At 43.3% G+C, this 11,623-nt stretch overlaps 1 protein-coding gene across 6 annotated transcripts in view; it reads left to right on the forward strand.

Moving 5' to 3' along the window:
* HECW1 (HECT, C2 and WW domain containing E3 ubiquitin protein ligase 1) overlaps positions 1–11,623 on the forward strand; it is a 264,830-nt gene that overhangs the window by 55,587 nt on the left and 197,620 nt on the right. The window contains exon 2 of one of the 6 annotated variants that reach the window (XM_039548885.1): positions 9,100–9,274. The exons of the other annotated variants lie outside the window; for them this stretch is intronic. Within the exon in view, the coding sequence (XP_039404819.1) occupies positions 9,260–9,274 (15 nt within the window). The 5' untranslated portion in view covers positions 9,100–9,259. The remainder of the gene's footprint in view (positions 1–9,099; positions 9,275–11,623) is intronic. 6 annotated transcript variants of the gene reach the window in all.

Here is an 11,623-nt window from a genome sequence, read left to right on the forward strand (position 1 = left end):
CATGAAAATGGACTGCTGGATACATACATAATTAGTGATTAGTAGTATCCAGTAATCATCATGGCTTTACATTTCATCTGTGTAGAAAATTTCAGCTTGTCTAGATACTTAGCTTGCTTGTAACTTCAGAGATGGCACTGGTTATCTACTTTTAGGCTTCCCAGGAATAAGCCCATTGAGACTTGTTGCTGGTGTTCTCCAAGAGGTTTCATGCCAAGTGAGCTGGAGCTATCAAGTTAGCAGAAATAATGCTTCTGATTTGGGATTGTTTTTTTCAGGGCGGAAAAAAAATTAATCTCTTCCTTTTTCTATCTTCCACTAATAACTTGATGTTTGAATATTGCTTTGAAAAAAGTGAGTGGTGCAATCCTGAATACAACTACTAGATGCTGTTGTGTTAACCTTTACCTGAGTGTTTATGGGAAAGCAAATAGAAGTCTAGTGTTTCACAGCCTGGCAGAGAGATGCAAAATCCATTTATATAGTAGACCCACCTCTCAAACATCTCTTTCCTATAACTTCCATGTTTAGTAAACCATTGAAATCCAGCATTTAATAAGGTAATACATGCATGACAGTGGCATAGATAATGCCAGTTTGTTGTTTTATAGCATCTGTAGTGAAAAGAGGATGAAAATGGGGTGCAGGACAATTTCATCAAAATAATAAGGATGCTAAATCTTGTCTGCTGCCTGAATAGCTGTTAGGAGGGCTAGTGTTGTGGCAGTGTAGCCCTGATCACTTTTGGTGGTCGTTTAGAAACAGAAGTTAAAGGGTCTGGTGTTTATCATTTACGATAAAAGCTTGTTATTGCTGGGTGTGCTGCTTGTTTCCCCTGCACCCCCCATTTTTGTGCCAATTAAATGTAAGCTGTGGTTTGTAGATACTGATCATTGCACTAAGCAATTGGGGTGCTTGAACCAAAATGTTGCTGGTGCTGCTAATAGATAGTTGGATATCTCTGTGTCACAATTTGTCAGATAAGTTGAGGAGATTGCCAGCTCCAGAGAGGTCCGGCAGCACTGTGTTATACTTGAAACATGCTGCTTTGCAGACAAATGCTTTAGAGGTTTGTTGCAGTCAGAGGGGAGTAATGGCATTTAGGCAGTGCTAAACAAAGTTTTCTGTCTTGTACCTTTTCCCGATGTAAGTCTAATAGCTTTAACATGCTGCTGGATACAAAATGCCATCCGTAATAGTTTATGGCATGACTGTCATACGTGCTGTTTGATCAAGTCATCTCTATTCCTCCATCTCTTTCTGCCCCAGCCAAATGATGATTCTAAATAGACCCTAAAAATGCATTTGCAACTATAGGGTTATAGAAACAGGATAAGGGATACATCTGCTGACTATTCACTCATGCCTGTTTCTTTAGATGTTCTGATTTCCTTGTGCTCAACATTTACAGCCCACTCAGTGGTAAACTTCATTTGGTAAGCATTAATTCATTTGCAGATGTTAGTGTTCCACTGATCTTCTCAGACTGCAGTTCCGAACCAAGTTCATTTCATAAGTGTCTGGTGGACTGTGTTAAACTGTTTTTTCTACTTAAGTAAATGTACTGCCAAGTATCCACATCACTAGGAAAATCACGATTGTCAGGGAGAAACTGAAGATTTGAAGCTAGTCTCTTCAAACAGCTGTTGATTATAGTATATTGGAGCCAGGGGAGTGATGAGAACTTACTCCGTCTGAAGACGTACACACAGTTCCACCTCATCAAAAAGCAAAATGTCACTGTGGCATGACTCTAGAAGGAGCTTGGCAGTGGCTGTTTCTGCAGCTGTCCCAGAACTTAGAGAAGTCTTTTGAGCCCAGTGGTTGAACTGCTCATGCCTGTGCTGATGCATGAAGTCTATCAATAAAGAAAAAAGTGAAACGAGTAATCAAAAGTATCTGTGGACCATTTCTCCTGGAAAATGTCATTTCTAACCAAACTACTAGGTAAAGATGGGCATACACATCATTTCAGCACATTAAAAAGTGGATAACTAATGTTGGTGATACAAAAAAAAATGAACCCTAACTGAGACCTTTCCTATTATTATTAGTGCAATAATACCAACTTTAGCTTTCATTGTGTACTGTCAATAGCTGTAGTGTTATGTGTACAGCCAAGGATGTTGGTGAATAGCCTGACAAAATCCAGAGGTGGAAGAAGAGGTTGTAGAGAAGCCTAATTTCCCAGAGGCTTGCCAAAGCTAGAAGAAATTTGACTCTTTCAGAACTTGATCCCTCCACTGAGGGTAGGAAGTGATGCTGGAGATAATTAGTTGAGTCAGGAGAAGCTTTTGGGAGCTGTCCAGCTTGTTGTCCAGTGTCTCTTTCCCCAGGGCTTCACTTAGTGTAATATCCTGTGTAGGAATGGACAAGTCTCACTTTCTCTCTAGCTACATTACTGCTGGAAGCATTGTCTGCTTACAGAGAATGTTCTTCCAACTGTATTTTCTCTATGCTCCTTTTTTGGTTCTGTGCAGTATATCAAACAGCTGCTCATCTTCTGAGGAATTCATGACCTTCCTACCATCTTTCCTGCCAGAGCAAGAATTCAGCTCTGCTGTTGATCAGTCCTCATTGCCAACATCCCCAGAAAGTTTGTCCCCCTTTTCAGGTAATCTTCACAGGCTCTTCCTTTGTCCTTCCTGCTTGTTAGGCAAAGAAAGTACCCTAACATTTTGTTCTCTCTTTAAAACTCCTGCTCTCTGCAGTGAAGGAAATTCGATAAACAGTAAGACTGTCTCAAGACCACAATTTACTACAGTAGTGAATATTGTCTCATTTCCTCTTCAGTCTCTCAAGGTCATAGTGGGCGTGTGTGAGGTGTCACCTTGTTGGGGGCAGAAATAATGGGATTTGTTCTATGCTTACGTCTCCTTGCTTCATGAAGGATGTTGGTTCAGAACCTATATTCTAAACTTCATCTTAATGTGTCAGCATTTCTTCACAGAATGGCTTGGGTTGGAAGGGATGTTAAAAGGTTATCTGGTCCAATCCCCAAATAATTTTCATAATATAGCGTTTATAATAATGTCATCTCTTTGTTATTAAAATTACTTGGCTGAACAGGGAACTCAACTTGGAAGTCAGGAGGAAAAATAAATCATATGTTTTCTGGAGGTCAGGCTTTGCAGGAAGATTACAGGTGGTCGATGCTTCAAGCCTGTGACTGTTTTTTGATGCATTGGGATAATGCCCTTAATACAATGCTTAAATTTTTGATAAGAACCGAAGTAGCCAGACAGTTCAACTATGTGATTATTGTAGATCCCTTCCAGATAAACTATTCCTTCCCTTCTTCTGTGCTTCTACTGCCTACTTATCCTGCCAGTACATGCTGAGGTTATCTCTGATGACATTTCTTCCCAGCCCTGCACTAGCAAAAGGGATTGAATATCCATAACTGTGCCTAGCCATTGGCTCTGTCACCCTGTAGGTCACCCTGAGATAATGGGACCATTTGCACTAATGTATAAAAAGTCCGTGTGATGTGTGGTTTTTGAAAGTCTTCTCTTTTCATCCAGCTGAGATAGGTTTTCACAAGATGGCAAAGCCCCACATCTCTGACATTAGCGAGGCCCAGAGATCAAGCCCTCAGTCTGATGCAGGACGTGCTTCTCATCTAAATGGTTTCAAATATTTTGGAGGTGTCAATTTCCCTGTAGTTTTTATTTCTACTCCTTGTACTCATTTTCAGAAATGCCTTAAACTTTTTTCCTTCTATAAACATACTAAAACACAAGAGCCTGAGAACAGCAGTGCTCCCTCAGAGGGAAGGTCCATCTGGCCCAATAGTCTGTCTCCAAAGTGTCCAACCACCAGTGTCGGAAGAAGAGCACATGAGCACTGAAGCCTAGTCCTGCCAGGACGTGGGGGTGCTCACAGGCCTCAGTGGCTGGGACTGGCCTCTCCTGGGACCCACACCCCCACCATCTCCTGCCAAGGGCCCAGGGGAGGTGTCCCAGCTCTGCCTGGGACCTTTAGTCCCTGCCTGAGCCCTGCTGTAGGTGTGCCCATCTCTGTTCCGTTCTCCTGGGTGGGCCTGGGACCTGCACTGCAGAGCTGCTCTCTGGGGTGGAGCCCTCAGACCTGGGTCGAACCTTGTCATGCAGCGCTCTGGGTTTAACTTGGCATAACTGCTCTGTTCTATCTCCTGTGCTCACCATAAGTTAAGTAGCACAGAAGCTGTTGTTTGCCTGCCATGACAGGGACTTTTCAGCTCCAAAAACTTAAGAGGACACATAGCACAAAGTTTACAACTGAAAATAAAATTTTCTTGTTGTTTTTCTGAATCTGTTTTAGAGCTGATGCTCAAAGCCATTACCACAATGTGCATGCGTAGCCAGAAGCAGGCTGATGTGTTCTTCAATTTAGCTTGAAAATACATCCTTTGCAGTCTGGCAAAGGCAAGTGACAGAGCTACAGAAAATAGCAGCAGGAATGCATGCCAAGCAGCTCCTGTTTCCTGAAGAGAATGTGAAGAATGATCAGGATCAACCACACACAAAAGAAAAAGAAGAGGAGGTGTGCCATACTGTGGTGAATTTCTGAAGTATGACACATATTCATGCCAAGCACACTTTTTGCCTTCCAAATCTCACTCTGTTGCTATGCTTCTTGTCCTCACCGGTGGTCAGGCTCAGTGCTGCAGAGGAAGGCAAACACCCCCGGGGACCAGTGCCAATCTACCTTGGGGGAAAATTCCTCCCTGACCTGGGTGGGGGCAATCAGCTGTTCCCTGAGCACATGAACAGCATAGCTCCTCCTCTCACAGGCTGATCACACTTCCCAGGAGATGCCCAAGCCCTAATCATTTCAGGAGCTTCTGAGACTGATCACGTGCCCCTGAACTGATCTGCCTTGAGAGCAAGAATCCCTCCTGCATCTTCGTCCTGCACCGGTGGGTGATTCAAAATCCTGGGAGTCCTGGTAACATCTCTGCACATCTTTTCTTATGGCTGTTGCCCCTGGCTCCACAGGGAATGAGGGCAGGGACCTCTGCAGTGCTTCTCAAGAAGGCGTTTACTTGGTCTGGTCCTAGCTGTGTAGCTGAAAAAGATTTTCATCCCTCCAATGAGCTCTGAAGGTGGTCTTGAAGCAGAGAACTTCCAGCAGCCTTGTCCAGCACCTGGTCTCCTTTTGTCAGCCTCCTCCAAGTAATTTCACCAGCTCCTCAGGGACTTCCTCCTGGATGTCTTTGGGCTGGCCCTGGGCCAGTTCTGGCAGCAGGAAAGAGGAGGATGCTCCCTTTTATCCTGCCCCAGGGCACTGTGAGTGCTGCATTGCTGGGTGGTGGCACTCTGACATGGGGGTGATGGGACCCACTGCGTGCAGCATCATCCTCCACCCAGCATCCTTCATAGGAAGGCTTTCAGGTGCTGGCCCCAAGGCACTCCCTTTGCCCAAGAGGCCCGGGGTGCTGTCCTTGCCCTTGGTGACCATGCACTGGGCACAGCTGCTGGGCATCCCCTGGACATTCTCTGCCAGTCGGCTCCCAGGGACCAACCTCATGCTGTTACTCCTCTCTCAGGCCATGGCAGAATCCAACCCCGCAGCCCAGAGACCACCCCTGTCAGCTGTCTCCCTCTGTGCCAGAGCTAATGTCTATGAAGTCCCACAATGAGGAGGACCAGGAACTTGATCTGTCTGGATACAAACCCTTTTCCTGCAGCATAAGTGGGGTGATTTCAGCAACTGCAACCTGGAGAAAAGCCAAAGTGTAACCAGAGCCAGAGGCTGAGATGGACAGAGCCGGCAGATCACCATGGAAATAATACAGACTTTGAGAAACCAGTAAGTGGAGGTGACATTGGTGTGGTGGAAAGGTTGATCATTTTTGGACATAGAACATTTGGATCTGTGCCCAAAGCACAGTCAGGCAAATAAGAACTCTTCCAAACTGGGAAAATAGCTCATTGCTGCTTTTGCTGTCACGTCCCCTTGTTCCAGTGAAACCAAGCTGTGCAAATCCTCTATTAAATACACTCACTGGCTGTATTTATATGGGATACAAAACACACTTCAGCCATGGGTAAAATTTTCAAAGCTCGTTTATCGCTTTGTCCTTTCTGTAAGTTATTTATGAGAGAAGAGTTCAGTTGGTCTTGAAAGTCACTACCAGCTTGTTTTCAAGCATAATGCAAACATAAAATTTTAGCTCATAAAATCCCGTGTTATATGGGATGTACAGATTTCTTTTTCTCAAAGTCCTCTGGATGGGAGCACTGATGGCAGATTTGTCTCTAGCCTTCCTCTGCCTGCTGATCTCTCTAATCACATTTGGACACATGCAAGGGCCTGTCTTGTCACACTGAGCTTCCATCAAAATGCTAAGATTCTGTAACTGAATGGATACAGTCTGGCACCTTTCTGTACTCATTGCACCAGTTTTGCTAACTACCTACCAAGTGTGTGCTAGAAGACCGTTTTTCATAGTTTCTTTTATTAATTAAAAAAACCCATTCTTTTGTATTTGAATGATGTCATGAGTCACATTGGCAGTCTCAGGTGGTTCCAGGTGGGCATATGAGAAGCAAACTCTTCAGTCCTTGGCATCTCTCCTCCAGGCATGTAGGGCCTCTAAAGAGCAGCAGTTGCCTTTTAGTGTCTGATGCCCACCTGTCCAGCCACCTCCTTATCCATGTCAGCAACAACCTTCCTTATCACTACATGGCTGCGGAATTCATTTCAAAGTTCATCAGCAAGCTTTATTCACACTCCTGGAGAGTAAAGTGTATCCCCACAGACAGCAGGGACATGAACTGGATTGCACTGGCCCAGCAGGGTTTGGTCTCTTGTAGTTTCTCAGTGCCTGGACTGCCTGGGCAACTTCTCCCATGAAACTTCCCAGTGGAAGCTCAGTTAATGCCAGCCATGGGTATTTTCTCTTTTAAGAGGCAGGCACCAGTTCTGAAAGGGGCTGGAGTGACACTGCCAGCCCTGTGTTTAGAGCCCACCCACACACCTCGTCCATGGCTCAGCTGGCCCGCAGAGGCTGGATCTGGTTGTGACAGTGTGGAACTGGACTCCAGCAGGTTACTCATGGGTGGAAGCCCCCTTAACACATCTCTCAGGCTCCACCCTTCACACTTTGCTGTCATCAAGTGTAGGAAACAGGGAAGTTCGTGGTCAGGTCTTTTGAATTTAGATTGCATGAAACCATTGTTCAAGAATGTAGGTTTCCTTGTCCACATCATATTCTGGATTTCATGGCACCCATGAGGAAGAAAAGCTCTATCTCATGGCAGAGTTCTACAGCCCCTATTCTCCCCACCAGCTGAGGCCGGGAGAGACCATTACTATCAGATAACTCCAAAACTGGGCTGCAAATTGAGAACAGTGTAGTAGATTTGCAAATTAACAAATGGAAGATCCACCTGAAAATGGCATGAAGATGTTGCTATCTTTTTAATTTGCCTTTGGTGTAAAACAATCAAGAGTTTTCATTTTATATTAATATGTACAAGATTTGTGCCTTTACTTGAAAAAGCTGGAGTGCTTTCCACAACAGATGTAACTCTGATTTTGAGCCAGATTCTAATGCAACTGAGGTTTGTCTCTGGGCAATTAAAATCCTCAATTAACATATTAATTATTTTTCTAATGATATTGCATTCTTTTTGTCTTCTGAAGGGAAAAGAAAATGTTTAATTTGTATACTGAGTTATTTAGCTAATTTACACATGAGAATTTGCTAGTATTTATCTTGCAGTCACAAAACCATGCATTTATTTTAAGGGATTTTACGTATTTCCTGCTCTAGTAGCTTCAGCTGGCAGGTGTAATTACCAAACCCAAAAAATGCAGGAGTTTGTAATTTTTGTTTTGTTCTCGTTTCACATGTTTGTATTTGTTGAGATAGAAGGAACAAACACTTCTACCATAAATAACTGCTACCTATCTTTCTCTGATCTTTATGAAAACTGAAAAACCTTCCAAATATCAATCTGTGGAGGTTTAAAAAAAAAGTAATTTTGATTCTTCGATGGTGTTCCAATAACCTCAATGCAAAGACAGTGCTTAAACTGTGCAGCAGGTTAATTGAGGCTGATGGTGGCAGGGGCGAACGAAGAAGGGAAGCAACAGAGGAACGGAAAAGCATATCCGCTGGACAAACATACCTACTCTTCTGTCATTGTTAACAGGATTGTTTATTGACAGAAAATCATGTTCTGTGTTCTGCTAGCACGGCTGCATGTGGAGCTCCATCTCAGTCTGAAGTGGCTAAGGAATTTGGGCAGATGTCTATTCTCAAATGTCAGATCAGCCCTCTTGCAAGTGGTGTCATATACTGAGCACAAGTATTTGCTGTCTCTGGAAACAGACTGTTGAGCACTGAATGAAATAATTTTTCAAGCTTGAATAGGTTTTCTTGCTTTTACTAGCCTGTACTGCACATCATGACTGGAGACCTGTTGGGCTAATTGCTATACAAACTACCCCATGGGTTAGGAGGAAGCAGTATAGGAAGCATGGGCAGCAGCCAGAGGCCAGGATATAGTAGAAATGTAAACATGCACAAGCAAATTTGTGCACATGTATGTAGAGATTTTAAAAAGGTACTGATTTTAGCTGTTTGCGCTCCAGCTTTACTGCGATTGGGGTTTTCTTTGCAAAAAGTGTTTTTGAGTAAGGGATTTGAAACAAGATGGCCACTACCAGGAGGATATGGGTCTTAAGATTGCTTCAGGTAGGACATGGCATGCATAAAGATTATGTTAATATACTAGTTTGATAAACTGAAAAAACCAAAGGTATACAGAGACTACTTAAAAGGTGGGATAGGAGGGTCAAGTGACAGCTGCAGAGACCAGCAACGGCTTCTGTAGGGAGGGGGACAAACCTGAAGGAAATGAAAAGTGGAGGGGGAGAAGGGAAAGATGGAATAATAGCAGAAACTAAGGAGATGGGTAAGAAAACTGAAGGGAAAGGGACTGAGGCACAGCTGGGCTTGTCAGGGCTGAATAGCAAACAAGAAACCTTAATGATAAGTGACGGGTGATGAAAGAGAAGGTGTTAGGCAAGGTGAGAGAGGTAAAAACAGAAATCTGGGAGGTAGTAAACATAAACTGAATCAACTTCAATTCGCTTCATTTTCAGAAGGAGAAATAGTTTAAGAAAACTCCACTGCTGAATGGACTCTTCTCCCTATTTTTCTCCTGGATCATGATAATCTCACACAGAGATCTAAGAAGAAACTACTCATCCTCTGAGCAGGGCTGGTTTTGTTGACAAACTCTTACTCCCAGACAGAAAATGAATGCGTACGCAGGCTGTGAGTAGTCGTAACACAAGCAGCACAACTCCTGTATTCCTTAGTCTGTTTCTCTCACCTCTTCATCACACAGGTTCTAAACATAATACTTCTGATTTTCCTGGCTTTTGAGATTATATGTTTGCATATGCATTTATTGAAATAAGTGCTGTTTAGACTTCCATTGCAATAGCAACTGGCAGACCCAGTCACGGTCTGAGACGTTCAAATGCTGTACGAGAGCCATGTGAAACCTGAACTAAAGTGCCAGGAAATGTGAAATCTGAATGTAAAGACAGGAGGTCATAGGTGACCTGAGACAACGAACAAAGAAATCCAGGAAAGAGTGTTCATCTAGGAATGATAGTCTTCTGATCACAGGCTCTCCAATTTACCTGAAGTGCACTTCAATTATAATTATGATTCTGAAGCACGTCATTTAGTATAAATGTACCCCTGAGTAAATCTATCCATATGTAAGGTAGCACTTTTCCTATCTATTGCTGTTAAAGTCTGAATGCATACAGGCACACGTGCCGCTTGTCCTGGAGCAGGGGGTGAATACAGCACAGGGGGCAGGGCCCCGGCCACAGTGTGGCACTGGAGCTTTGCTGCCCACAAGGTGTCCCTGGCTAGCTGGGGTGATGGCAGCTGGGCTTTCTGTCAGGTTTGCTATAAACCCTGAGCAACCTCATTCTTTCTGGATTAAATGTGTGAAGGGATCACAACACATTCTGTCTCTGTGCAAAAAATGCTTTCTTTGACTCAGTATAGGTTTTGCATGATATGTGAGCCAGGCCGTTTAGGTAGATAAGCACATCAGTTTATTTTTACTTCCCATTCACAAACTGAGTGACTTGAATTGAAGTCTGTAATGCTGAGATGCTTTGAGGAAGGAGTGAAAAAATAATCGCAATACCTTGGAGTTGTGTTGTCTGGCACAGCAGGAGGCAGATGGGGTGCAAGTCTGGAAGCTCTTCCTCCTTTCAGAGTGGTCTTGCAGCATCCCTGCTCTGCATAATCTGCTGGTGTGTTGTGGATGGCTCTGAAGGCAGGAGTGAAGCTGTGGGGTTTTCACATTGCCTGTGAGAATGAAACTTTTTAAGCTGCATTAGAACTGGCTTAGGAAGAGACCTGTGCCTGTGCTTTCATCCCAAATCACAAAAAGTAGAGAATGGAATGTCTCCACTATATGTGGCATAATGCAGTTTACTGCTTTTTGTTATGTGCGAAGCTATTAAGTCTGAAACCAGCTTCTGTGTGGCTGTAGAAAATTAATGGTGATTGGTTGTGAGAAGAGGATTTACAGTTCAGCTATTTGGAAGAGTTTTTGCTGTGTGTGCTTCTAACAGACAGCTGAAAAAAGTGTGGATTAACTTCTCTGAGATTGCCTTTAAAGATGATGTGGCTCCTTGCCCAGCTTTGGGATCACCCTGCTTTCTTGTAAATACGCTTTTTCAATAAAAGCAAAGGGCCACCAGACTATAGGCAGCTGGTAAATTTGGGACTAAAATGGATTATGTCCATGAGATTTAGTGCCCTGTGAAAGGCAGAGGGAGATGACAAAGCAATGTGTACTTTTATTTTGTTTAATTTCATGGCTATTACATATTTTGATACTCTTTTAATAACAGGGGAGTATAATCAAACAGCATTGATTTGTTTTATAAATATTTTTTTTCATCTGAACATTTCTGAACTGTTGAGCATCTTCCTAAATCCAAAGCTTTTGGTTCTCTTCTTCATTTTTGAGGTCTCGATGAATTGACAGTTTTAGTAGTGGTGTTGATCATGTTGCTTTAAGGCTTCTCAGCTGTTATTGAGTGCACAGCAGAAACTGATGGTGAGGATGAATATTAAGGTGGGCCAACAGTCTCCAGAGGTGTGTGACTTGAGGAGATGGGGGTATCGAACTGTCTTGGTTGCTGAGAGGCTTTCCCTGCTAGTGCTGTTTCTAAAGTGTCAGCATGTCCTGGTCACAAGAGAGAAGGAGGGACAATGAGCTGAAGCATAGGCATCGTAAATGTTGCTGGTGTGACTGAATTGTGGTTGTCTTTCAGTGCTTTAATTGTATTTTAAAGTTTTATTACTGCACGTTTGAAGAGCCTTCCGTCCTTGCTGATTAGCTCTTCCTGATTCAGACTTAAGTTTCTCTCTGTTTCCTTGTTTCTCTCTGTAGTTTTGTAATGTGTGGATGTTTTAAAACTGTTTGAGGCTGAATAGAGAAGCAGAATCTTGTTCACAGTATTTTGTGGTCTAATCTTGGACTATTCAAACTGTGTATCGGACTATTCAAACTGGATATCTGGTCAGCTCCAGTATGGTACACTGAAATTTACTTCCTTTGTGGCTGGTCCGTGCAGTATCCAT

This window comes from Corvus cornix, chromosome 2 (assembly GCF_000738735.6).
Source record: "Corvus cornix cornix isolate S_Up_H32 chromosome 2, ASM73873v5, whole genome shotgun sequence".
Lineage (NCBI taxonomy): Eukaryota > Metazoa > Chordata > Aves > Passeriformes > Corvidae > Corvus > Corvus cornix.